The sequence below is a fragment of the Oryctolagus cuniculus genome, chromosome 14 (genome assembly GCF_051225735.1).
Source record: "Oryctolagus cuniculus isolate XC-2025 breed Fujian yellow rabbit chromosome 14, ASM5122573v1, whole genome shotgun sequence".
NCBI lineage: Eukaryota > Metazoa > Chordata > Mammalia > Lagomorpha > Leporidae > Oryctolagus > Oryctolagus cuniculus.
In genome coordinates, this window is record NC_142880.1 from 48,089,957 (window position 1) to 48,117,695 (window position 27,739).

Below are 27,739 nucleotides of genomic sequence, written 5' to 3' on the forward strand. Positions count from 1 at the left end.
GAATTAAATGTCTTCTGCAAAATGTATGTGCCATTGTTTCCTTCATGTGACTTGGAGGAAAGTGTAAAATACTAAACAACAGCATACTTACATAAATATGATCAAATATTCTGGGGAGAGAGGTGATGCTAATGAAAAAAGTGCACATGGTGAATGGCTTCCAACATTTCCCTAATGTATGAAGAATGACTTGTATACAACTGTGAGGAATCAGATGCTTAGGCATCTAAATAATGATGAATCTTCCATAGTTACTAAATTATGGGGTTCTTTATTCCCACATAATACAGTAGTTTAAAGAAAAATAAATTAAAAACTGCCATGATGCTCACAATTATGCATGTTTTTCTACTCATATTTCAGAAAATATTCATAAAAACAGGAAGAAATATAATTTGTGTGGCATATCTTGATAGACTTGCTAATACAAGATGATTTCAAACACTGCATTTCCTTTTGTAACTGTCTCTGGGACATATTTTTCATTTTTCATAATTTAAATATTTTCTACCTCCTAGTAGTTGCAGCAGCTCTCATAAACATGTTTGTCAGCTATGATTTCTCTTAAAATTTGCCCAAGAGCATATTGCATGTGCATTTCTTGTTTAAAGGGATGCTTCTGAATAAATTCAATGAAAGCTATTTGTACATATGGCACAATTTTAAATACAAGCTATTCGCAGATCACAACACATTAACGTCAAACTGACTTGGAATGCTGATTTTCAAGCTGTTTGTGAATATACTAGAATAAAGCAAAACTGATCAAGTCCATTCCATAGTAAGTCAGAGCAGAAATAACACACTTAAAAACAAATGTATGTACGCATGTTCACCTTCATTGTCCTTAAGGGTGAAGTTTGGGTTTACAGGCAGGTGCTCATCAAGAAAGAAGTTAAACCTTGGTCCATTGGCAAAGTCATCTTTATCGGTGGCACTGATGGTATGAATAACCTGGGGAAAAGACAAATACTAAATAGTAAATTGCATTTGGGCATATTCCCTTGGATTGAGCTGCATTATTTTTGATAGTTAAAAGGACTTTGAAAGCATCCCTTTATCCAATTCAAACGTTTAAAATTAAACTTAAAAGTACCAATTAGTTTCTCCATTGAATTAAAGTATAGGGAAAAACTTGGCACAATTTATAAAACATTCACACTTCATTTTCTAGCACAGCACAAACGTTTAAATTCTTTGCTTTATCTCTCACAGTACCGTGGGGCCAATTAGTTGTGATATTTTGTATGAACACCTGTTTGAGGAGACATGAAGTATTGTTTGCACAAATATAAATACCCCAGTGTTGCTGTAGAACAGCCTTGTGGTGCATGTTGGGCTTGGCCATTAAATGCCAGAAGTAGCAGAGGCATACACATGAGATTCTCAACATATATAGATATTTTGTTTTAAGAGACGTTTGAGATCATGATCCAGCTCCTACATTTTAAAGATAAAGAAACTGAATCCCATAAGTGCTTGTGAGGTGCTCACATCTTTGAAATAGTGACCTGCTCAAGTGGTGCTTTATTGGTCATCATTCATCTCCAGTGGTCAAGAGAAAGCAACTCCAATGTCAGGACTTAGTCCATGTTAAGAAGCAGAGTAAGTTCAAATCTATAAAAAATATTCCAGGTGGTCCAAGAGAAGAACAAAACTGTAATATATAGGGTCACTACAATATCAAAAACAGACATCCAAAGAAATAAACAAAGCAGTATTTAGCTCATTCAAAAATGAGTATCCTGGGGCTGGTGTTGTGGCACAGCAAGTGCAGTAGACTTCAAGGATTGCACCCTATATGAGTGCCAGAGTCATGGATGCTCCACTCCCGATCCAGCTCTCTGCTATGGCCTTGGAAAGCAGTAGAAGACGGTCCAAGACCTTGGGGCCCTGCACCCACATGTCAGATCTGGATGGAGTTCTTGGCTCCTGGTTTGGACCTGGCCCAGCCCCATCTGTTGTGGCCATTTGGGGAGTAACCAGAGGATGGAAGATCTCCTTCTCTCTGTAACTCTGCTTTTCAAATAAATAAACATTCTTTAAAAATAGTATCCTAATGTTAATATGTTCTCTTTTAACTCCTTTTTGTGGCCTGCATTGTGGCATAGCAGGAAAAGCTGCTGCTTGCAACACTAGGATCCTATCTGGGTGCTTGTGTGTGTCCCAGCTACACAACTTCCATTCTAGTTCCCTGCTTATGGCATGGAAAAAGCAGTGGAAGATGGCTCAAGTAGTTTGGACACCTTCAACCCATATGGGAGATGTGGTTGAAGAGCCTGACTCCTGGATTTGGCCTGGCCCAGCACTGGCTGTTTTGACCACCTGGGGAGAGAATCAGAGGATGGAGGATTTCTGTCTGTCTCTCCCTCTCTCTCTGAAACTGACTTTCAAATAAGTGAATACACCCTTAAAATTAACCAAAAGAAGAAAAAAAATCCTTCCTCATAAAATTAAAAACAAGTCTCTGTAACTCTGTCTTTCAAATATATAAATATTGATTTAAAAAAATAGTATCTTATTATTAAAATGTTCTCTTTAAATCTCTTCCTTAGTGGGGCCGGTGCTGTGGCATAGTGAGTAAAGCCACTGCCTGCAGTGCCGGCTTCCCATATGGGTGCTGGTTCGAGTCTTAGCTGCTCCACTTCCAATCCAGCTCTCTACTATGGCCTGGGAAAGCAGTGGAAGATGGCCCAAGTCCATGGGCCCCTGCACCCACGTGGGAGACCCAGAAGAAGCTCCTGGCTCCTGGCTTCGGATCAGCGCAGCTGCAGCCCTTGTGGCCACCTGGGGAGTGAACCAACAGAGGAAGAAATCTCTCTCTCTCTCTCTCTCTTTCACTCTCTATCACTGCCTCTCTGTAACTCTGACTTTCACATAAATAAATAAATAAATAAACCTTTTTAAAAAAATCTCTTCCTTAGAGAAATTAAAAACCAAGGGAGGGAATAAAGAGCTAGAAATATAGTATATACTGTTTGTGAACCTACAGTATATACATTGTACGAGCAGATACACATTCTAAGAACATCTCAGTACCAGCAATACCAGCAAAATGAAATTACTCAGATAATTCACCAATGGGTTTCTCAGATAAAACCTAAATTCTTTTTGATATAGTGGGCCTATTATTTTGTTAGGGAGTTGAGAAGGGTTATATAGCTACTGAGGAGGGGAGGCCAGTGGGAGTAAGAAGAAAAGAGCAAGTATTTCCCTGAAGTGACAAGGACAGTGTTCCAGGACACACAAGTGATCGCCTTCCTCGATGCATTCACAGGGCTCACCACACATGTGTTCCATCAGTGCTCCAAAAGTGCTCACAACGAGATATCCTATGCCCTCCTCCGAACCCTTCTCTCAAGAGGTCTCTCTCCCTCTTCTCTAGAATATTTCACTGCATATTATTTATAAGCTGAACATTTTGTATTTGTTTACTGTCTCTCTCCTCTCTTTTAAAATATACATAGTCTCTGGACAAATATTTTCCCCCATATTTTGCCTGTGACTCTGAGTAGAAGGTACTATTGAAGCCAGCGCCGCGGCTCACTAGGCTAATCCTCTGCCTGTGGCGCTGGCACACCAGCTTCTAGTCCCGGTTGGGGCGCCGGATTCTGTCCCGGTTGCCCCTCTTCCAGGCCAGCTCTCTGCTGTGGCCAGGGAGTGCAGTGGAGGATGGCCCAAGTTCTTGGGCTCTGCACCCCATGGGAGACCAGGAAAAGCACTTGGCTCCTGCCATCGGATCAGTGCGGTGCACCAGCTGGCCTTGGCGGCCATTGGAGGGTGAACCAATGGCAAAGGAAGACCTTTCTCTCTGTCTCTCTCTCTCACTGGCGGCCATTGGAGCGTGAACCAACGGCAAAGGAAGACCTTTCTCTTTGTCTCGCTCTTTCACTGTCCACTCTGCCTGTCAAAAAAAAAAAAAAAAAAAAAAAAAAGGTACTATTGGATAATAAGAAGCAAATTTTAGTGATTCTTCTGATGTGTGGAAAGCTTCAAGCACAGCTCAGAATGCTGTGTCAACAGAGGAACATGCATATATTCTCTACACAACAGTTACTGGAGATGAAATGCAAGCAAAAACAATGTCAGATGTTGAAGTTTGTTTTCAGAAATAAATAAATATATTTTAAGAAGGCATTGGGGTTGGTGCTGTGGCATAGTGGGTAAAGCCACTGCCTGCAGTGCCGGTACCCATATGGGCGCTAGTTCGAGTCCCAGCTGCTCCACTTCCAATCCAGCTCTCTGCTATGGCCTGGGAAAGCAGTAGAAGATGGCCCATGTCTTTGGGCCCCTTCACCCATGTAGGGGACCTGAAAGGGGCTCCTGGCTCCTGGCTTCATATTGGCACAGCTCCAGCTCCAGCTGTTGGGGTCATCTTGGAAGTGAACCAGCAGATGGAAGGCCTCTCTCTCTCTGCCTCTCCTTCTCTCTCTACGTAACTCTGACTTTCAAAAAAATGAATAAATCTGTTGAAAATGCATGTCTCTCACCCCTTACTTGTCATTTGTTGTGATTCTTCGGCGTCCGATCCATTTTCTCTATGTACCCATAAGATACTGACACACTTGTAATTTTATTTCTTATCCCCTTATATAAATTTGGAAGATATACAAAGAAAAAAGTTCATTTAAAACAACTGGATAGCTTCCTGCTATCCATTCTGTGGCATTATTATATTCTTTTCTATTTGTCAAAAGTTAGTTAATAACCTATTTGTCTTCTTCATATTTTATAATTAGGCTGTTTCTATTTTTAAATTCCCTTTTAAATATTTATTCATTTATTTACTTTTTATTGAGGCGGAATCACACATACAGGGAAGGAGGGAGGGAGGAAGGGAAAGAGAGAGAAAGAGAGAGAAAGAGAGAGAAAGAAAGAGAGAAAGAGAATCTTCCATCACTTCCCAAACGGCCTATCAGAGATAGGGCCAGGTTGAAGCCAGGAGCCAGGAACTCCATTTGGGTCTCCCACAAGATTGGCAGAAACCCGAGTACTTGTGTCATCTTCTGTTGCCTTCCCAGGCCCATTAATAGGGAGCTAGATGGGAAATGGAGCAGCCAGAACTCAAACAAGCACTCTGATGTGGGTTGCTGGCATTGCAAGTAGCAACGGCTTAACCTGCTGTAGCATAACACAACACTTTGCTAAATTCATACAATTCGTATATTACTGTGTTTACTGGTTTTGTGTAACTTTTAGTAAAGTATCTTTTCCATTTTTAATCAGAGAATTTAAAATCTGAACTTAATGGGGACATCACTTGATATATTTGTATTCCTTAGCCAATGAATGCCAGGCTTATCCACATGGTAAATGATGTATCACACGTTTTTTGACCGGACTCCTTTCACTTGTAGAATTGCCAGTTTGTATTTATGATTAAATTTTATCTGTCATATTTATTAAAATTGTTTTCAAACACCTTTCATGGTGGTCTGCCTTGGTTTAGAATTCTTGATCTGTGATGGTGTATTCAATGTTTATGTTTTACTGAACGTCCTTTTGTTTTAATTGGGAAATAGGATTTGCATCTGCTGTTACTTTACATATCCATTAGAAAATATAACTGAGAAAATAGCATGATGTGAATTGGAGAAGATTTAAACTCTGGCAGATCTAGGTGCTGTCAAATTCCTGTCATCGATATTTTCTACCCTGCACTCAGAGCTGTGATTTATACACACTGTGCTACTGGCATTTTCCAGGTAATTGATTGGCAATGTAAACCCCCTGACAATTTCTTGTTTGATTTCCATCCTTCTATCAAACCCATTCTCTAGCATATACCTTCCATTAAATTAAAGCATAAATTGTTTGATTAGATTGAAATATATGACCGTCATATGAAGGTATTTCTTGAAGTTTGCTAGAAGTTGAAGTAAGGAGGTAATCTTTATAGTGCACAGGCTAAGCTGCCACTTGGGACATCCACATACAATATGGGAGTGCCTGAGATTGAATCCCTCAAAGCTTTCAATCTGGCTTCCTGCTCATGCACCTGGGAGCCAGCAGGTGATACCCCAAGTGCTTGGATTCCTGCCACTCACATGGAAGACCAGGTTAAAGTTTTTAGTTCCTAGCTTTCTCCTGGCACAACCTTGGTAGTTACAGGCATTTGGGAAATGAACCAACAGAAGGAAGATCTCCCTGTCTATCCGGCTCTGTCATGTCGCCTTTCAAATTAAAAAAAAAAAAAAAAAACCTTTTAAAAAACTGAAATAAAAATATGTTTATATTGATTGAAAAACTTCTGAAATCCATGTATAGCTTTTCCATCATTTGCATTTCCGTGAACTTTTTCAAGCACCCTATATGAGTCACAAGCTTTTTCTTACAAAAGCAAAGGAAGAAGGGAACAACTTCTTGGTTGGAATTTTTAAATAATTACAAGGAAATTTTTATGGCATCCTCAAATAAGTGCATCTATCTTTAAAGTTTGTTTTCCATAGACTATTATTTATAATGCTTTATTGTTTTATAATACTTTATTAAGGAAAATAGGTCAGTGCCAAATACCATGCTTCTTTGGGATAAATGAGCTAGCTTTATCATCTTCATTAAAAACAAATGTCCGAAGAAATAAAAATATTTCTTTAATCAATGTGTCTGCTTTACAAGATAATCTTAAATAGATTCTGTCGCTCCCCCTCTTCGTGGAGGAACGACACTGAACCCTGCCTAGGCTTCATATCCGAGTCACGGCACCATTATGTCGCTCCCCCTCTTCGTGGAGGAGCAACACAGGACCCTGCGCTGTTCTTTCGTCTGCTCGGCCCTCCCCGGGTTTGCTGCTGGTTCTTCCCGGGTTGGCTACTATCCCTTCCACCTCCGTGGAAGGGCAGTTCCCCCTGGCCACATTCCCCACTTCCGCAGGGGAGCGGCACACCGCCGGCCGGCTTTCTCGGGGGGCTGCACGGGTTCCCTTAGATGTTCCCCATAGATGTTCCTGGTGCATGCCGTCTCTCTCCTCCTTTATAGTCCTCCTCCGCCAATCCAAACTCGGCTGCCCACACGCCGAGTACGCTGCTCTCCTCCAATCAGGAGCAAGTCCTACAGTTTATCAGTTGAACTGGAGGCAGCTGTGCGGAAGCTGTTTACTTCTCTCCCAGCGCCATATTGTGGGAGAGCAGATGCATAGAATAAGTCTTAATTCCAGTAACTCAGTCTAGTCCGGATTGCTCCCCACAGATTCCACATAAATTCAGCTTATTATCATGTTAGTTTTTATTTATTAAGTAGGTTGATCTTTGAAACAGTATAAAATGTCTAATGATCTGCTAATTTTTTCATACAATGTTTGTATGTGATAAGGTTAGTGTCATATAATAAAATCATTAATTTACATGTTATGCTTTCTAAGTTTACTTCTAGTGAAAAATACAAAGGAACACGGTGGAAAGTCAGTGTGAATAAGAAAGCACTCCCTTTATGTTTCAAGATTGCTGGTTTGGCACATCTAAATACTTTTGATTCATTCTACTTTGTGAAGGATTTCAAATTTCACGCATGCATGACTTTCTTTTTAATATTTTTTTCAGGTCAAATGCTGAAGAGATTTTCAAAATAGGAAAATATATTCACTCATAGAACTCTATTATTGTGGTTTACATTGATACCTGAATTGACCTGAACTCTGTTGTGATATGTGGTTTAAATTTTCATAAAAGGCCAATCTCTTTGCCATAGCAACATACTGATATATTTAGATGCACAGCATCTGTAATAGAAATATCTGTAATTCTGAAAGCAATTGTCAAAGAAGGAGGAACTGCTGTATAGCTGAGCAATGTAACTATGTTTCAGAAAAATCATTCCATAAATTATTGTTCATAAATAGAGCTCCATTTCCCAGCACTGTTTCAAAACATAATGTTTTCTAGAAATTCCATCACTGCAAATGTAAAAGAGTCAACAACTGCAGAATCAGGTTGAAATATTCAAAGCATGATTTTCTCTCTAACAGGTTAATCACACAAATAGGCACATGTATTTGTAGTGATGTATTTAAACATGGATGCCAAAAGCAATATAAGGTAACAATTTTTCATCCTTCTATTAAAGTTTAAATTCATTAGGGGAAGAGAATTGGAAAAATATGCTCAAGAAACAACATAAAGATCTCAATTATCTTATTGTTACAACTAAAATCATATAAAATTAAAGGCATCAATAGAAACTAAATATAAATGCAATTTTTAAGAATAAGAAGTAGTAGCCACAACTTAATCAAAATACATCAGAACCTATGGGTGCTGAGTCTTTTGACAACTTTTGAAAATTAGTAACAAATACTTGAATATAAGAGGGATAGTAAATAATGAAACTGACCAAATAAGCAGGTTGCCTGACATGTAGCCTCTCCGAAAGTAGCATGTTTTTACATGGAGAAAGATGAAGCTAAGCCATACTTAAAGGAATTTGAGAATTATCCCATGATATAGTCATGAAATCTCAGTCATGCCTGGGCCCTGAAATTAGAATAATTGTCTTCATTTTACTAATGAAGGAAGTGCTTGCTCACATCACATAAACTCCTTTCTTAGGGATTCAAACAAAACTTTAGTGCTCAATGCAGAAGGTGAAACAAAGGACACAGTCTGCCAGGGACATGTTGAGAGGAGAACATGTTCCAGGGATAATGACGTGGGAGTCTCTCGTGAACCAAAAGTAAATAGTACTGGAGGTCAACAGAGAAAGTTCAGGTCACAGGTCAAAAAAATGATAGCAGCATTTTAAATTTGGGATCAGATATTCATATACACAGAGAAAAGTATCAGTGGAATTGAGAGAAGGGAATAGGTATCGTTGCTTCTGATTTTCCACATTCTACAAAAGGGGCTAAGAGTAGCAAGTAGGTGTTATGGTGCAGTACAAGCTCATACTGTACCCTTAAGCTTATAAATAATCTTGAAATTTAAAAAATTAAATTGTTCATTGAAGTGAACATAGTGTTTTTCCCAAGTTTGTTTTCAATCTTTGTCAGACACATCACTAAGGATTATATCTGACTACAGTTTTGATATAGTGACTGTTTTGAAATTCACTTTATGTGAGTGAAGTTAAATACCATTTCAGTTGATTGTTTATAGCTCTTGCTTATATTCCTGCTAAACTATGATCCTTTAAATTTTATTCATTAGACTATTTAGTGAGCATAAACACTATGACTATAATATAAATTAAAAACATGCTATCTCAAAAAATAAAAGAGAAAAATGTTTTGGAAGGTAAAATGTATGCATAAGTGTCTTCATTAAAAAATAGAAAGTGCCTAATAATATCTGAAGCTAACATTAGCTTATGTTTGTTCATGACATACATAAATCCTTCAATTTACATAGAACAAAAAGAAAAAGATTAACTGAAGAAAAGGCCTTATGATTTGAGAGCTGCTATATTTAAGGGAAGTAGTTGAATCCTGACAAAGCAGAATCTAACACTAAGTGTTCTACTTTTTAAAGCGATATTAAGTGCTGCAACAATTAAATTTTTTTTTATTTTTATTTTTTGACAGGCAGAGTGGACAGTGAGAGAGAGACAGAGAGAAAGGTCTTCCTATTGCCGTTGGTTCACCCTCCAATGGCCACTGCAGCCGCGGCAGGTGCGCTGCAGCCGGTGTATCACGCTGATCCGAAGCCAGGAGCCAGGTGCTTCTCCTGGTCTCCCATATGGGTGCAGGGCCCAAGCACTTGGGCCATCCTCCACTGCACTTCCGGGCCATAGCAGAGAGCTGACCTGGAAGAGGGGCAACTGGGACAGAATCCGGCGCCCCGATCAGGACTAGAACATGGGGTGCTGGCGCCACAGGCAGAGGATTAGCCTATTGAGCCACAGCGCCAGCAAATTTGTTCCTAATATTAAGAAATATAAGTAATATGTTTACACTGATCTTATATTTATCACTTCTTCACCAGCAACATATAAGTGATGTAATTTCTCCATATCTCATGAGCATTTCATGATGTTTAACCCTCCTGATGGTTATATAATGATGTCTTATCGTAGCTTTAAATTTTAATTAGCTTATCACTAATGATATTGAACATCTGCTCATGTACTTCTTTCTTAATGGTATAACCTTTTTGGCCAAATGTTTTCTTATATATACTTCCCATTTCAATTTTTTCTTATTTTTGTATTCAAAACTTTCTTTTTCTATGCTAAATAGTCCTTTGTTCAAAAAATAATTTTCTTTTTTTTAAACTTTTATTTAATGAATATAAATTTCCAAAGTACAGAATATTGATTACAATGGCTTCCCCCCCATAACGTCCCTCCCACCCGCAACCCTCCCCTTATCCACTCCCTCTCCCCTTCCATTCACATCAAGATTCATTTTCGATTCTCTTTATATACAGAAGATCAGTTCAGCATACATTAAGTAAAGATTTCAACAGTTTGCTCCCACACAGAAACATAAAGTGAAAAATACTGTTTGAGTACTAATTATAGCATTAAATCTCAATGTACAGCACACTAAGGACAAAGATCCTACATGAGGAGTAAGTGCACAGTGACTCCTGTTGTTGACTTAACAAATTAACACTCTTGTTTATGGCCTCAGTAATCACCCTAGGCTCTTGTCATGAGCTGCCAAGGCTATGGAAGGCCCCTGAGTTCACTGACTCTGATCATATTTAGACAAGGCCACGGTCAAAGTGGAAGTTCTCTCCTCCCTTCAGAGAAAGGTACCTCCTTCTTTGATGACCCATTCTTTCCACTGGGATCTCACTCATAGAGATCTTTCATTTAGTTTTTTTTTTTTTTTTTCCCCAGAGTGTCTTGGCTTTCCATGCCTGAAATACTCTCATGGGCATTTCAGCCAGATCTGCATGCCTTAAGGGCTGATTATGAGGCCAGAGTGCTGTTTAGGACATCTGCCATTCTATGGGTCTGCTGTGTATCTCACTTCCCATGTTGGATCATTCTCTCCCTTTTTGATTCTATCAGCTAGTATTTGCGGACACTATTCTTATTTATGTGATCCCTTTGGTTCTTAGTCCTATCATTATGATCAATTGTGAACAGAAATTGATCACTGGGACTAGTGAGATGGCATTGGTACATGCCACCTTGATGGGATTGAATTGGAATCCCCTGGTATGTTTCTAACTCCACCGTTTGAGGCAAGTCAGCTTGAGCATGTCCCGAATTGCACATCTCTTCCCTCTCTTATTCCCACTCTTATATTTAACAGTGATCACTTTTCAGTTAAGTTTCAGCACTTAAGAAGAATTGTGTATTGATTACAGTATTCAACCAAAAGTATTAAGTAGAACAAACAAAAAAAAATACTAAGAGGGATAACATACTTGTGGGGAGCAACTCAGACCAGACTAAGTTAATGGAATTAAGACTTATTCTATGCATCTGCTCTCCCACAATATGGTGCTGAGAAGGGAGTAAACAACTTCTTCGCAGCTGTCTCTCGCCAACTTGAGTGATGACCTGCAGGAGCTGATCCTGCTCCTGATTGGAGAAGAGCAGCATACTCGGCGTGTGGGTAGCAGAGTTGGAATTGGTGGAAGAGAACTATAAAAGAGGAGAGAGACAACATGCACCAGGAACATCTAAAGGGAACATCCGGATAACATCTGAGCAGCCCCCAAAGAGCCGGCCGGCGGTGTGCCGCTCCCCCGCGGAAGTGGGGAAAGTGGCAGGGGGAGCCGCCCTTCCACGGAGGTGGAAAGGATCAGCAGCCAACCTGGGAAGGACCAGCAGCAAACCCGGGAAGGGCCGAGCAGACAAAAGAACAGCGCAGGGTCCTGTGTCGTTCCTCCATGAAGAGGGGGAGCGACAATACTAAGCTGCTCATCAACAGTCAGGGTGAGGGCTGATCAAGTCACCGTTTCTCACAGTGTTCATTTCACTCCAACATGTTTCCTTTTTGGTGCTCAGTTAGTTGTCACCTATCAAGGAGAACAAGTGGTATTTGTCCCTTTGGGATTGGCATATTTCACTCAACATAATGTTTTCCAAATTCCTAAGAGGGATCACTTTTCAGGTATAATTTAAACACCTAAGAACAATTGTGTGTTAATTACAGAGTTCAACCAATGATACTAGAACAAAAAAATACTAAAATGGATAAAGTATTACATTGTACATCAACCGTCAGGACAAGAGCTGATCAAGTCACCGTTTTTCATAGTGTCCATTTCACTTCAACAAGTTTCCCCTTTGGTGCTCAGTTAGTTGTCGCCAATCAGGGAGAACATATGCTATTTGTCCCTTTGGACTGGCTTAATTCACTCAGCATGATGTTTTCCAAATTCCTCCACCTTGTTGCAAATGACCAGATTTCATTGTTTTTGACTGCTGTATAGTATTCTATAGAGTACATGTCCTATAATTTCTTTATCCAGTCTACTGTTGATGGGCATTTGTGTTGGTTCCAGGTCTTAGCTATTGTGAATTGAGCTGCAATAAACATTAATGTGCAGGCAGCTTGTTTGTTTGCCAATTTAATTTCCTTTGGGTAAATTCCAAGGAGTGGGATGGCTGGGTTGAATGGTAGGGTTATATTCAGGTTTCTGAAGAATCTCCAGACTGACTTCCATAGTGGCTTAACCAGTTTGCATTCCCACCAACAGTGGGTTAGTTTCCCTTTTTCCCACATCCTCTCCAGCATCTATCATTGGTAGATTTCTGAATGTGAGCCATTCTAACTGGGGTGAGGTGAAACCTCCTTGTGGTTTTGATTTGCATTTCCCTGATTGCTAATGACCTTGAACATTTTTTCATGTGTCTGTTGGCCATTTGGATTTCCTCTTTTGAAAAATGTCTATTGAGGTCCTTGGCCCATCTCTTAAGTGAGTTGTTTGTTTTGATCTTGTGGAGTTTCTTGATTTCTTTGTAGATTCTGGTTATTAACCCTTTATCTGTTGCATAGTTTGCAAATGTATTTTCCCATTCTGTCGGTTGTCTCTTCACTTTCCTGATTGTTTCTTTTGCAGTACAGAAACTTCTCAATTTGATGCAATCCCAAATGTTAATTTTGGCTTTGACTGCCTGTGCTTCTGGGGTGTTTTCCAAGAAGTCATTGCCGGTCCCTATATCTTGCAGGGTTTTTCCAATGCTCTCTAATAATTTGATGGTGTCAGGTCGTAGATTCCTTACTGAAGCTAAGTGCGTAACAGGGAGGCCCAGGAGGCAAAGGACTATGCACAGTCGTGAGGATCTGAGCAAATCCCGATGCTCCATGTCTGTAACTAAGGGAACTGAATTCTGCCAAGCAACATGTGAGGCTCAGGCTCTCAAAGCATGGCGATGACTGCCGCCTGCCATTCCTGGCTAAGCCATACACAGGGGCCAGACCTCCAGGAATGGTGAGACAATAAACGTGGCTTATTTTAAAATACAGATTTTGTGTAATTTGTTGTAAAACAGAGAAAACCAAGGCACATCCAGCAGCCCTCCCAAGTCTCCTTCTTGCTTTGTGGGCCATGGTCACAAGGGCTTTTCTTCAGAATCCTCACGTTCCTGTCTCTGGAGCCTCCTGTTCTGTGCTCAAGCTCTGCCTTCACTCTCCCCAGCCCATTAACGTGTGCATCCATCAAAAGTTCTTGGAAAATTCCCATTATGACCAAAGCTACACACACTCTCTTCCTGTTGTGACAATCGCCTCCTAGCACCACCATCATTCAATCACCATTGACTTGCCTCTCCATCAGAACCTCCAGATTTACCAAGCTAGTTCCCACTTCCCGATACAGTCTATCAGCTTCTTTAGGACAGGGAATTTCACTGTTTCTTTCTCTCTTATGAAGGGCTCTACATAAAGCATTCGATACAATGTCACTGGCATGGCAAATGTATCATGTTTAATGAGCTTATTTTTCTGAATTACATTTGGGATACAGTGAAAATTCATTTTCTGCAGTTCTCAAAAAATCTATTTTGCACTTAAAATAAAGCTTTATGAAATTATTTTCAGAGTACAAAAATTATACTGGGGGATTTGGAGGATTATACCCAAGAATAATAGAAATAAAGCTGCTTGTTTTTCTTCCATTCAAATGATAGGAAGGAAACAATTAACTTACCTGGCCGGGCTTAGCATTTTCACAGACAACAATATCATATTCCCTGGCAAGTTCGGGTGGATTGTCATTGACATCCAGAACTCTAATACCCACAGTGACATGGCTCAGCAAACCAGGATTGTCTGCAAAACACACAGGGATGTATTTAGTATTTCCATGCACACTTTAGAAGCTTGGTTTACAACAAATCTCCTTAATACTGGAGCTTGTCACCAGCTCCATATGCTGTAGCAGGACTTTTGGCAAAAGACAACTTTATGAAGGAACTCTTCACTAGAACTCATTAACTCACAGAAAAATGAAAAATGAACACCAAGGTATGACATGAATGCTAAAACGATATTTTGTCATATCAAGGAAATTGCATGTTATTCAGGAACTGGAGTGGGAGAAAGTTGTCAGAATTCATTGTGTGCTGTCAGAGTCTAGGGGATGAACAATTGGTTTCATCATTAATCTAAGAAAAGCACAGCAGTTGGTAAAAAAAAGATCACATAATCTTTCAAATGTTCAAGGTCTGAAATCTAAATAAAGTCAGTGAAAACAGAAAGCAAAGTTCTTTACACAAAGGATCATTTTCTTCTTATGCGAGAATATATGCAGTGTGTGATACTAAGTCACACTTGGGGAAAAATAAAGAATAATTTAAATGAGAATTTAGCATAGGATTTACATATGACTCTGGAAGAGATCAAAATATTATATTCAATAGTTTAAAATATGTTTGGAACTAAGTCTTCTCATTTTTCAGTAAGTTCATTAATTCTGACATGCAAGAAAAAAGGAAAAGGATTTGTTTTACATGACAAATATACAGATTCAGAATAATAGGAAACTTGAATCATCTCTCTCCTCTCTCTCTTCTCCCTCCCTCCCTCCCTCTCTTCCTCCCCTCTCTTCTATCTATTGCTCATTGCTGATGTACGTGTCATCCTCTGAAAATACCCAAATCATTAAAAGAATAACACACCAAGAAAAAGACTAGTAGGGGCCAGTGCCGTGGCTCACTAAGTTAATCCTCCACCTGCGGCACTGGCATCCCATATGGGCACCGGTTCTAGTCCTCATTGCTCTTCTTCCAGTCCAGCTCTCTGCTGTGGCCCGGGGAAGACAATGGAGGATGGCCCAAGTGCTTGGGCGCCTACACACACATGGGAGACCAGGAAGAAGCACCCAGCTCCTGGCTTCGGATTGGGGCAGCTCTGGCCATTGTGGCTACTTGGGGAGTGAACAAACAGAAGGAAGACCTGTCTCTCTCATTGTCCGTAACTCTACCTGTCAAATAAATATATAAAATCTTAAAAAAAAAAAGAAAAGAAAAAGACTAGTAAAAAGATTTACTTTTAGAGAAATATAAAATCAGCTAGTCCCGTGATTGAGAAAAAAATACCAGAACACATACAGGTATGTTACAAGGGGCTATAGAGGATTTTCAGCCCCATTATCTCAAATTAAATCTACATTTTTATACATCATTTTATTTTTACTGAACAGTAGTTATTCATGTCAGTGATTACATTAAACTTACTCTAGCGTTTCTTTTTTAATAACTATTTTTCCGCATTAGCTTATTTGGTTCTATATGTTATTTAGTTTTCCAGTTTTACAAAATGTTATCATATTTGAATGAAATTTTCTGCCACATTTCTGAGAAAATATTTCATCTAACATTTTGTTTCTAAGACTGTTCCTGGCCGGCACCACGGCTTACTAGGCTAATCCTCTGCCTGCAGCGCTGGCACCCTGGTTCTAGTCCCGGCTGGGGTGCTGGATTCTGTCCTGGTTGCTCCTCTTCCAGGCCAGCTCTCTGCTGTGGCCCAGGAGGGCAGTGGAAGATGGCCCAAGTGCTTGGGCCCTGCAGCCGCATGGGAGAACAGGAGGAAGCTCCTGGCTCCTGGCTTTGGATTGGCGCAGCACGCCGGCTGTGGCAGCCATTTGGGGGGTGAACCAACGGAAGGAAGACCTTTCTGTCTCTCACTAACTCTGCCTGTCCAAAAAAAAAAAAAAAAAAAGACTGTTCCTTATGGTGACTATATTGTTATTAATTTATTTTCTGTGTGATATATAAATACAGCAGAGTTATTATATATATGTTGATTTTTCCTATAGAGATAATTCAAAGAAATTCTTGGATCTTTGGCATGAAAATTTACAACTGTAGTTTTAACTATATATAGATTATGTAATTTATAATCATTTTAATTTATCTATATCCAATCCAGAACTTTGAAATTTTGTAAAATTTCCGGTCTGGTTTGTTAAATGGCAGTTTATTTTGATTAACCTAAATTCTTTAAACAGTGATGTTACTGAAAAATATTTTCATGTTTTTACTGCTCACTTTATGTTAACTCTTTTGTTAAATGTTTGTCATGTTTTGCATTTTTATATTGTGCTGGTATTTTCTTATTAATGCAATATATCTTGTTATATGTATACACATACACTTTACCAGTCACATGTGCTATAAATGTCCTCCTCCATTTCATAAAATTTTCCCCCTTTTGTAGTCTATTTGGAGGAATGGGAAAAAAATGGGATATGAATCTTGCATTTGCACTGTAATACCACTTTCACTATGCCACTATCTCCCCAAGAAACTGTTTATGTGAACTGTCACATTGGTATTTTACAAAGCATGGGTGATTTTTACATAGTACAGCTTATACTGAAAATTTCATGTATAAGATTACCATCATGACAGATAGTTTGTTTTCAAATCTTAAATATATTCAGAAAATATTGAAATGTACAGTCAGCTCTCTCTCATACTCAGTGTCATAAAGTTTACTCAGCTTACTCAACTGATTCTCAAAAACATATTGGCAAAAAAGTAACTATTTTTCCAGGTATACAGAGACATAGGGATAATGAATATCTTTTCAAAATTTGGATAGATTAAGTATAGTAGAAATGGGATTAATATTTAAGTTTGTCTTGTTTCAATATATTTTATTTAGTTTTCCATTAAAAGAATATGAAATATAATTTCTATAAATGAGGCATGACAAGAATAATAATAATAGCATTGAGTTAAAATCTTAGAAAAATTATCCAATTTTATACTTGACAAAATGTTGTTAACACACATGAATATTATATCATTTCAAAGGGAAAGTGGTTGACATTCAAAGGGAAACCCAAGGATCATTAGAAATATGTACTGACACCAAGGAACTTGTCCTTTGACTCCTGTAAAACTAGCTAATCCAATGATTGAGGAAAAAAATAGCAGAATGCATACAGATTTTTAAAATAGATGGAACTGAAAGGCATTAGGCTATGTGCAATAAATGAGACACGGAGAGACAAATATTGTATGTTTTCTCTCATACAAAGTTTATTCAACTATAGATTAGTGATTACTAATTGCTAATGAACTGGAAGTTCAGGGACACTGAGGATACCAGGAGGTTAAATGATAGTTATGAAATCACCATTAGGAAGTGCTATAGTTTAACATTCTACAGCACAGCAGGACGACTGCAGCTCATATAATTTATTTCATGTTTTATAAACAGCTAGAACAGAGGAGCTATAAAAGACTCCAAACATAAAGCAATGATGAGTTAGGAAAATAATTTCCTTGATTTTGTTATTACGCATTTTTAAATATACCTGATTATCTCCATGTGTCCACAAATATGGATAGTTAAAAGAAAAAAATCACACAAAAATATTCTTAAATATACTATCAGCGTCAGAAAATGAATTTGTTAATTATGGCAAGACACTTAGTATGGAAAATCATTAATAAAAATTATACTTATTAATTTTTGTATTAAGATATTTAAATGTAAAATCAATCGCCAATCTGTAATAGCTCTATGAGGCCTTATCTGTAAGAACGAATCTGCTGCTGTTTGGATTAATGCCATCATACTTTTAATAACCATACACACTGAATAACCCCAAAACTAATTTATTCATTGAAGGAAGAACTTGAAGAAACCTTAAGAAGGGTCTAATATATCAAGGTTTGCATATTTTTTTTGATTTTATAATTGCCTAATGTTTTTTTCCTAAATGCTATAGTAATTTTAAAAAATCACATTTATTAAGTTTTAGGGAAAAATTTTGTACTTTTGACTATATCCTAGTTCTATTACATACATGTATACCATTTTTTTGTGTAACACTTAAATACATTACATAATTACACAAAGAAGTTACCAGGCTTGGAAACAGAACTCAAGAAAATAAACTCCACATTGTTTAGCAAGGAGCTACTGATACCAAAATAGGCTGGCATCATAGATTATTATGTGCCAATGCCATCTCACTATTCCAAGTGATCAATTTCAGTTCACAATTGATCATAATGAAAGGACTAAGAGTCAAAGGGAACACATGAACAAGTCTAGTACCTGCTAACACTAACCGATAGAATAAATAAAGGGGAGAGTGATCCAACATGGGAAGTGAGATACCCAGCAGACTCATAGAATGGCAGATGTCCTAAATAGCACTCTGGCCTCAGAATCAGACCTAAAGGCATTCAGATCTGGCTGAAAAGCCCATGAGAGTATTTCAGGCATGGAAAGCCAAGACACTCTGGCAAAAAGATCTCTGTGAGTGAGATCCCAGTGGAAAGAACAGGTCTTCAAAGAAGGAGGTACCTTTCTCTGAAGGGAGGAGAGAACCTCCACTTTGACTATGACCTTGTCTAAACAAGATAAGAGTCGGAGAACTCAGAGGGCTTCCATAGCCTTGGAAACTCATGACTGGAGCATAGGGAGATTACTGATGCCATAGACAGGAGCGTCAATGGGTAAAGTCAACAACAGGAGTCACTGTGCACTTACTCCTCATGTAGGATCTCTGTCCTTAATGTGCTGTGCACTGAGATTTAATGCTATAACGAGTACTCAAACAATATATTTCATTTTGTGTTTCTATGGGGGTGCAAACTGTTGAAATCTTTACTTAATGCATACTAAACTGATCTTCTGTAAAAAAAAAAAAAAAAAAAAAAAGAAATTATCAACTCCCAACTTGACTCTCACTGGGATTAAACATGACAATAGGTCTGATCTGATTTCATCATCATTTAAAAAAAATCATCTATTATTTTTCACTTTATGTTTCTGTGTGGGAGCAAACTGTTGAAATCCTTACTTAATGTATACTAAGCTGATCTTCTGTATATTAAGATAATCAAAAATGAATCTTGATGTGAATGGAAGGGGAGAGGGAGTGGGAAAGGGGAGGGTTGTGGGTGGGAGGGATGGTATGGAGGGGAAGCCATTGTAATCCATAAGTCGTACTTTGGAAATTTATATTCATTAAATAAAAGTTAAAAAAAAAACTGAACAAAACATGTGAAGTTCTGCTCTTATAGATTAGAAAGCAAATAGTGCACAACTGCTTCCTGAAAGAAGAAAGATACATAAATGAGACCCATGCTTCCTCTGAGATTTGGTAATATGTCCATCATTACCAAGTGTAAAATATGGCAGAAATAAAAGCCTATTGTTCTACATCTAAAAATCAATGTGAATACACATGATCATCAATTTACAACAGGGTTATACGCCCCCAATTATTATGCAAAAATTCATTAAAGACACCTAAACTCCCACATATGATAGGTTAGCCACACAGTACACTGCAGACAATCAGTTGTCTATCCTCCTGATTGCAGGGCAGACAGTGGCAGTGGTCTGCTTGTTATCACAAAAGAGCACTGCACCACATATTGCTGGCCTGGAAAAAGCATAAAACTCAACATTTAACTCAAAATTATAGGTTTGGTTTCTGCTGAATGTATATTTTTTGAAAACTGTTAATTTAAAACATAATTTAAGTTGCACCATCATGAATTGGAAACCATCTGTAATTCATTATATGCATATATTATTATCTCAGTAACCACAGAAAATACTCAAGAAAACATGATAATTTTATTTAGAGAGGGAAAAGAATACATTCAAGTAGCTAAAGCTAGCAGGGACTTTCTGAAAAAAAAATGTATGCACCAAAAACCAAGAATTGTCATCATTGTTATCACGGAAAATTGAACACTTTAACTTAAAGAATAAGAAAAAAAATAGGGATACATGCTCTCCAAATTTCTTCTATACCTTGTTTTCAATATTATATTCAATTTAATTGCACAGGAAAATAAAGATCATATACATTGAAAAGTAAAAAATAAATTTAACTTCTCAGTCAGCCTGCTAATCTATGTAAAAAAAAAATAAAAAAAATGTATTTGAATTAAGAGAACTTAATAATACTACTGAGTGCAAGTTCAGTACTATTATCTATTTCTATAACAATACAGAGATAGAGCCGGCGCTGTGGCTCACTAGGCTAATCCTCCACCTTGTGGCGCCGGCACACTGGGTTCTAGTCCTGGTCGGGGTGCTGGATTCTGTCCTGGTTGCCCCTCTTCCAGGCCAGCTCTCTGCTGTGGCCAGGGGGTGCAGTGGAGGATGGCCCAAGTGCTTGGGCCCTGCACCCCATGGGAAACCAGGATAAGTACCTGGCTCCTGCCATCGGATCAGCGCGGTGCGCCGGCAGCAGCGCACGGGTTGCAGCAGCCATTGGAGGGTGAACCAACGCAAAGGAAGACCTTTCTCTCTGTCTCTCTCTCTCTCACTGTCCACTCTGCCTGTCCAAAAAAAAAAAAAAAAAAAAAAAGATAACAATAGTTTCATATCTAATTTACATATCCTAGAAAATTTTCACAATATTTGCTCACTATTATAAATACTGCTGAGAAAATAATTGAAATATCTAAATAAATGAAAATGTATACCATGCTCAGGGATAAACACTCAATATTGTTAAGATGTCCATTCTCCGAAATCGAACTAATCAATCAACATAATGTTATCAAATTTCTGACTATGTTGAAAAATTTGATAAGCTGATTCTAAAATTTATAGGGAAGCTAAAAAGTCCTAAATCAGGTCAAATAATTTCAAAAAAGAAGATGGTGCAGAATTCACACACTGAGATAATTATGTATATCTTTACATATACATATAATATATTGATAAACTTGTGATTCTAACATTATCCATCACTCAGATGCTTATCACTTGTATGTAATTAGAGAATTCAAAAATCTCCTCTAAAAAAGTCATGCACTAAAATCTCAAAACTAAGTAATAAAAACCTAAAAATCATGAAAGTGTGCAAAATTCTGAAGATAAACTTCAACACAAAAGATGTTACAAAGGACAAATAGGAGATGCCTCCAGCATCACTACTCTACAGTGAAATGCAAATTAAAACAATGAGATGTCACTATATAATTATTAGAATTGTACAGTGTTAAGGATGTGGATCAACTGCTGGTGGCAATGAGAAATTATATAGCATTTTGCAAAACAGTATGGCATATTTTCATGATTATAAATATGCCATTGGCCCAAGAATCCTATTTACCTGAGATTAAAACACATATCCTCACAAAAATTGGTTATAAATGTTAATACCAGATTTTTAAAATAGTTAAAAATTAGAATTGACTCATAAGTATGCTGACACTTTTTAAATATTTACTTATTTATTTTAAAGGCAGAGTTACAGAAAGACAGAGAGACTAAGAGAGGGAGAAAGAGATCTTCCATCTTATAAAAGAGTGTTGTGTTCTGAAACTTTAAATTTGGAGCCAGGAAATAGTGTCAGTTATTAGATATACTAATTGTATTGCTGATAATGTATTTAAAATTTCAAAAATATTAAAAAATTTTGGAAGAAAAATATGTTCAAAAAATATTTTTGGAAAGTTGAATAAAATATAATGGCCTAAGAAATACATAAAATATTTACAGATAAATTTTGCACAAGATGCATAATATTTCTACAAGACAACTGTAATATATTAGTAGAAAAATAAATAATTAAGTAAATGGAGAGATTTACCATATTGATAGATTGGAAGATTGATATTGTTAAAATGTCATTTCTCTCCAAAACATCTATAGGTTTGAATTCGAGCACAAGTCAAATTCCAGCATTGATTTTTAAAGTAGAAATTAGCAAAGTGTTTTCAAAGATTATAAGGATATACAAAAAATAGCAAATTCTAAATTAATTATGGAAAATGTAGCCGTTGGTGGGTATCTTTTGCTACTTGATTTCTAAATTCTCTGTATTCTTAAAGTAAAATAGATGGATGTCCATGGGATCAATATAGAAAAATAAATTAAAGGGATAGGATAGCATTTCCAAAATTAGTAACATACATATATCATAGATTTACTTTTCATAATGTTGCCAAATCAATTCAATCAAAATTGACAGAATTATATGAAAATAATCTACTCAGATTCCACTCATACACAAATAATTCAACAGTGCTTAAGCTCAAAAACCAAAAACACAAATCTATTAGAAAAGCTATAGCATGAGACTGCACTTTTACCTAAATGAAGATTTTATAGATAAGATCAAGGCCATCATAAAATAAAACTTAGCAATTTTAACTCACGGTAATTAAAAATATCTGCTCTTAAGAATGTACATATTTATAACAGAAAGCCTTTGAATGTTAACATAAATTTCACAAAAATAATAAATGAGGTATATTTAAAAATTCCTGAAAATGTATGTTATAAAAATAACTATTCTTAATTTTCAAATATTTTGGCATCAAAATCAGTTCAACTTTGAGTTCATTTTCTATGAATATTCTTAAACATCTTTGTAAACATATACATACATGTCCACATATGTAAGACCTTTGTCCAGAATACAAAACAGAAATTAGATCACAAGGAAGTACATACATATGACCAATGAAAACATGAAAATACATTCAATATCTTTTGACATTAGAGATATAAAGTGAAACCATAATGAAATTCAAATATACCCAAAAATCAAGTGAACAAATCTAAAATAGAGAGGTTATCAACTTGAAAAAATACACAAACATAATTCTTGTATTTTGTAAAACATTATAAGTACTTTAGAAAAACAGTCTGTTTCTTGCAAAGGTGTTCATATTTCTGTGACTGAAGCTTCCATCATAGGTATTTATCTAGGAGTAACAAAATATCTATTCATATATACATATATATATATATATATTTGTAGCAGCTTTAAAATAAAAGCTGCAAATAAGAAACAAATCAAAATGTCATCAAAGGAGAAGTTATAAAGACATTGTGGTATACTAATATAATGGGATATTATTTATAATTAACAAGAAATGAACTACAAATTGCTACCAGTGATATGTATTTTTTCTTTTTATTTAAAATGGAAAGAGAGAGAGCATCAGACTGATAGTGATCTTTATCTGCTGATTCACTCTCCCAATACCTGCAGGAACCAGGGTTGGACCAGGCCAAAGCCAAGAGCCCAGAACGCAATCCAATTTTTTCACATGAATGATAGGCACCTGCGTAATTGGAAATCATCTAGCACCTCCCAGGATGTGCATTAGCAGAAGGTTGTATTGGAAGCCAAGGAACCAGGACTTGAACCAAGCATTCAGAAATGGAATGTTAGTGTCCCAAGTAGCAACTTAAATGCTGTTTCAAAGTCTGCCCCATCACCAGGAATGTAGAGAATTTCAACATTATGTTGTTCAATGGAAATCCAAAATATGTCCACATTGCACCAAAAGTCACATATACTTTATGATCCCATGTATATGGTATTCCAGAAATGGAAAATTATATGCTGAAATAAATCACAAGCTTGCTACCTCTGAGGCATAAGAACAGAAAGGATCACAGGGAACAGGGAACTTCTCTCTGATGTTAAGGACATTTCTTATATTTCAAAAAGGATATGATTGCACAGGTGATATCCATTTGTGTGAGATCCACTGAAGTATAACAAATCTTAGTTTGCTCTATCAATATTGACCTTTATGGGCTGTGCAAATCAGATCTTTTAAAAATATTTTCTAGGCCAAAGTGAAATAGATGTTATACTGCATGATTTTTAAAGGTTTAAATGTTTTCTTCTACCTATTATAATTCCTTCTTTAGTACAGTTTTGAGATTGTAATAAGCTTTCTTTCATTGGCACAGCCAGTTTTCACTGTTCCATCACAGGCTGTTGAAGTGTCAATCCGTTCTCCCCCACTGGCCTGCAAATTGCTTCTGCCTTACAGCGACTTGATACTATGGTTTGCAGATTGCAGCTTGCATCTACACATTTATTTGCAAAAAAAATCATTACCATTTTGTAAGGCATTAAAGTTCATATATTTTTGTATGTTTCAAAATGACATTCATTCTCTAAATTTCGAGGGTTCTCTATTCAAATACAAAATATTTTCATTTGGTTTGGAGCAGCTCTTTTGTGAGCTTATTAAAATAGTTATGAGAGAGCTTATTTCATGATGGCATTTTTTGTTCATTGTATAACATGTTTTTTAGCTGCACTAAAACTTCAAATAGTTCCATCATCTTGGTAAAATATACTTCATGTCAATATAAAATGTCCCTCTTACTATAACCTGAGTTCTTTGTTTCAAAGTATATTTTGCCTGATCTACAAGTAAAGTTCTGATTATTTTTGTTAGAATATTTTTCTTATAATCTTTTATATTAAAACTCTCTGTTTTCCTATCTTTTGTGTTCCTCTTTGAAATAGAAAAAGATATTTTTTATTACTTTACTCTAATATTGTAATATTTTTAACAGGACATTTTATTCAATTCACATCACGCTAGTAACCATTATGAATGTATGCCAGAAAGTTCATGGAAAATTGAATTAAAAGTTCATATTAGTGCAAAATTTTTGTTGAAATCCAGGCATATTTTTTGAAAGGTATGTTTTCCATGAACTTTTTGAAGAATCTGCATATATTTTTCCTACTATACCATCTGCTTCAGCTCTATCCTAATTTTCTCATGCCTTTGTATCTTCTAATCATAGATAGTTTCACGCTTTATATTTTTATTTCACTTTAATGATAATTTTAAATATTTCTACTCCAAGTTAACATGAATGTATACCTTTGGGAAAACTGAAACAGTGAATAACTACTAATTTTTTGAACATACAATAACTTCTAAAATGTTTTAACACCTATCAAATCACTTTTAAAGTATTACTTATTTTTTCTTATTATTATTACCAAATGCTAAATTTGACATTCATTATGTTATTGTGCAGTCAGTATCTTTTTAATTATGGTCAAGTTCATACCAGTTTCCTTACCCATTATTGGATTTTAGAACTTTCTTTGAGCTCATTTATCTAATATATATTTTGAATGATTTTTTTTTTTCAGTGACAATAGAAATTTTCTTTGTTTGGTGTTTGAAAATGTTTTTGTTTCACACTTCTCATGGGGTTATTGACAAAGATCATATGATGTTATTTGTAGGAAGTGTCTTATACACAATTTATAATGAGTTAATGTTTTAACATTTTAATTTTCTCTACCTAAAACTAAAGTGAAATTGTACTTTGCTCAATATTTCTCTGTGTCTCTCTGACTCTGTCTCTGTGTGTATGTGTGTTTGTATTTTACTTTACTCTTTATAGGTGTTATGTCTTCTCTTATTTGGGAGTGTTTGATCCTATTCAAGAAAACAAAAGTATATGCTATTGTTCATGATTTACAAGGAGCATTTACTGTAGCTGTCTGGATAAAAGATTGAAGAGGCTAGGGTTAGGTTTAAAAGTCTTCTTAAGAAACTATTAAATACTACAGGTAAGGGTAATGGTTGTTTGGACTAGAGTGAGAGGGATGGAAATGTAAATAAATGGTTAAATTATGAATGTTTTTGAAGGTATAGTTGGTGGAAGTTTCTGATGGAGTGGAAGTGGAGTATGAGCAAAGAGTGGCAGTAAACATGGCTCTGCATGATTTACATAAGCAATCAGAACACCATAGTCATAATTGCTGGAAAGCCAGATTATGGTGAAAATGGGACTTTTTTTTCAGGTATTTACTTGTACAGTTTGAGACTTCCAGGAGGAAATAGTAAAGGAGTTAATATGAACATCAGGGGGACATAAAACATGCTGTAGCAGGTTTAAATTTGAGAATTACCAGTTTATAGATATTATAGAAATCACCTGGGCCTTAAGATGGGATTGAAATCTAAGACTCAGGCTTCACACAGTTACAATAGAGAGAAATGAGGAAGAAGTAAGCAACACTTTGAGAAAGAAACAAGGAAGGATAATGAGAATTAAGGGAATACACATCCTTAAACCAAAGAAAGAACCTGTTTCTTTGGATTACTAATTGTATCAAAGCTTGTTACTTTGTTGAGTAAATGGAGAAATGAGAATTATTCTTTTAGTTTTATAATATGGAGAACTAGGATAATATCAGTGAAGTAGTAAACATGAGAGTCTTGGTGGAGAGGGTTGAAAGGGGAATGGAAGAAGAGAAAGCAAAAAGTGTGGATATAGTGAGTTCTTTCAGAGATTTTTAGTAAGAAATGGAAAAATAGTTGATCCTAGCAGGGAACACCAGATCAAGGGGGGTTCTTGGTTTTGTTTTCTTTGTCTAAATTGTTTTTTATTGTCAGACAGGAAACATAGACTACTTTTTAGCTCTGGAGGATTAAGCTTCAGGTGGCGGGGTTGGGGAGTGCAGAGAGGCAAGAGTTCTGGGGGGAATGGCAATGCAGAAAAGTATTAAAACACTTGATGGAGTAATATCTAAGAAAGAAACAGGATGGGGTACAGGACCCAAAGAGAAAGTGGGCCCAGATGGCATGGATGGTCCATCCAGACACACATGAAACTAACTAGATTTACAGGTAACAATGCCCACATGATCATCATATGTACCCTATGATGGTAGGGGAATTGGTTACCAATTTCTTATTATTATTATTACACAGATTATTAGAGAAATAAGATTATCTGATGAATGTAAGGAAAACTAATCAGAATTTGAGGAAACCTAGAAAACAAATATCAATGAATATAATATTTAAAATGCTTGCACTATTTGGGTTCCTTTAAGGAAATAAATGTATTCTAAGTTTTCTAGAATATGATAGTGAGGCTAGCATAATGCAATTAGTAAGCCCTAAAAATGTCAATATCTTAGGTAAACATAAACATGATAGAATATGGTAGATATTATAATTGTTTCAACAAAATTCTGCTTGTTGTGTGTAATCCAAGAATAGAGAATCCTGAATAGAGTTGGCCACAGGTGAACATAAAACACAGGCCTTGGCATGAGCATTTGGTGCAGCAACTAAGACGCTGCTTGAGATCCTCACAGCCCCTGTCTGAGTGCCTGGGTTTAAGTCTTGGATTTGTATCTGACTCCAGCTTCCTGTTAATACACCTCTCCAGAGGCAGTAGGTGTTGATGGTAGAAGTATAAATCTCTCCCACCCACTTGAGAGACTAGATTGAATTCTTAGTATTGGCTTCAACCTGGTCCAGTCCAGGCTATTGTGAGCATTTGGAAAGTGAATCAGCAGAGGGAAGATCCCTGGCTTTCTCTGTCCCTGTGTCTTTTAAATAAATAAAAAAAAATGAATGAAGATTTAAAATATGTAGCAAGAGAGGGAGGAGATTTACAATTTGGGACATGCTCAATCAGACTTGCCCCAAATGGTGGAGTTAGAAATGTGCCAGGGGATTCCAATACAATCCCATCAAGGTGGCATGTACCAATGCCATCTCACTAGTCCAAGTGAGCAATTTCAGTTCACAATTGATCACACTGATAGGTCTAAGAGTCAAAGGGATCACACAAACAAGACTAGTATCTGCTAATACTAACTGACAG

The 27,739-nt window shown here is 36.7% G+C and overlaps 1 protein-coding gene across 4 annotated transcripts in view; it reads right to left on the reverse strand.

Annotated features, from left to right (window-relative positions):
* The window catches only part of CDH18 (cadherin 18), a 974,018-nt gene that overhangs the window by 33,402 nt on the left and 912,877 nt on the right, over positions 1-27,739 (reverse strand). For all 4 annotated transcript variants that reach the window (XM_089313132.1, XM_017344660.4, XM_017344659.4 and 1 more), the window contains 2 exons: positions 14,046-14,167; positions 837-954 (listed from right to left, as the gene is read on the reverse strand). In XM_089313132.1, coding sequence (XP_089169258.1) covers positions 837-954; positions 14,046-14,167 — 240 coding nt within the window. The remainder of the gene's footprint in view (positions 1-836; positions 955-14,045; positions 14,168-27,739) is intronic.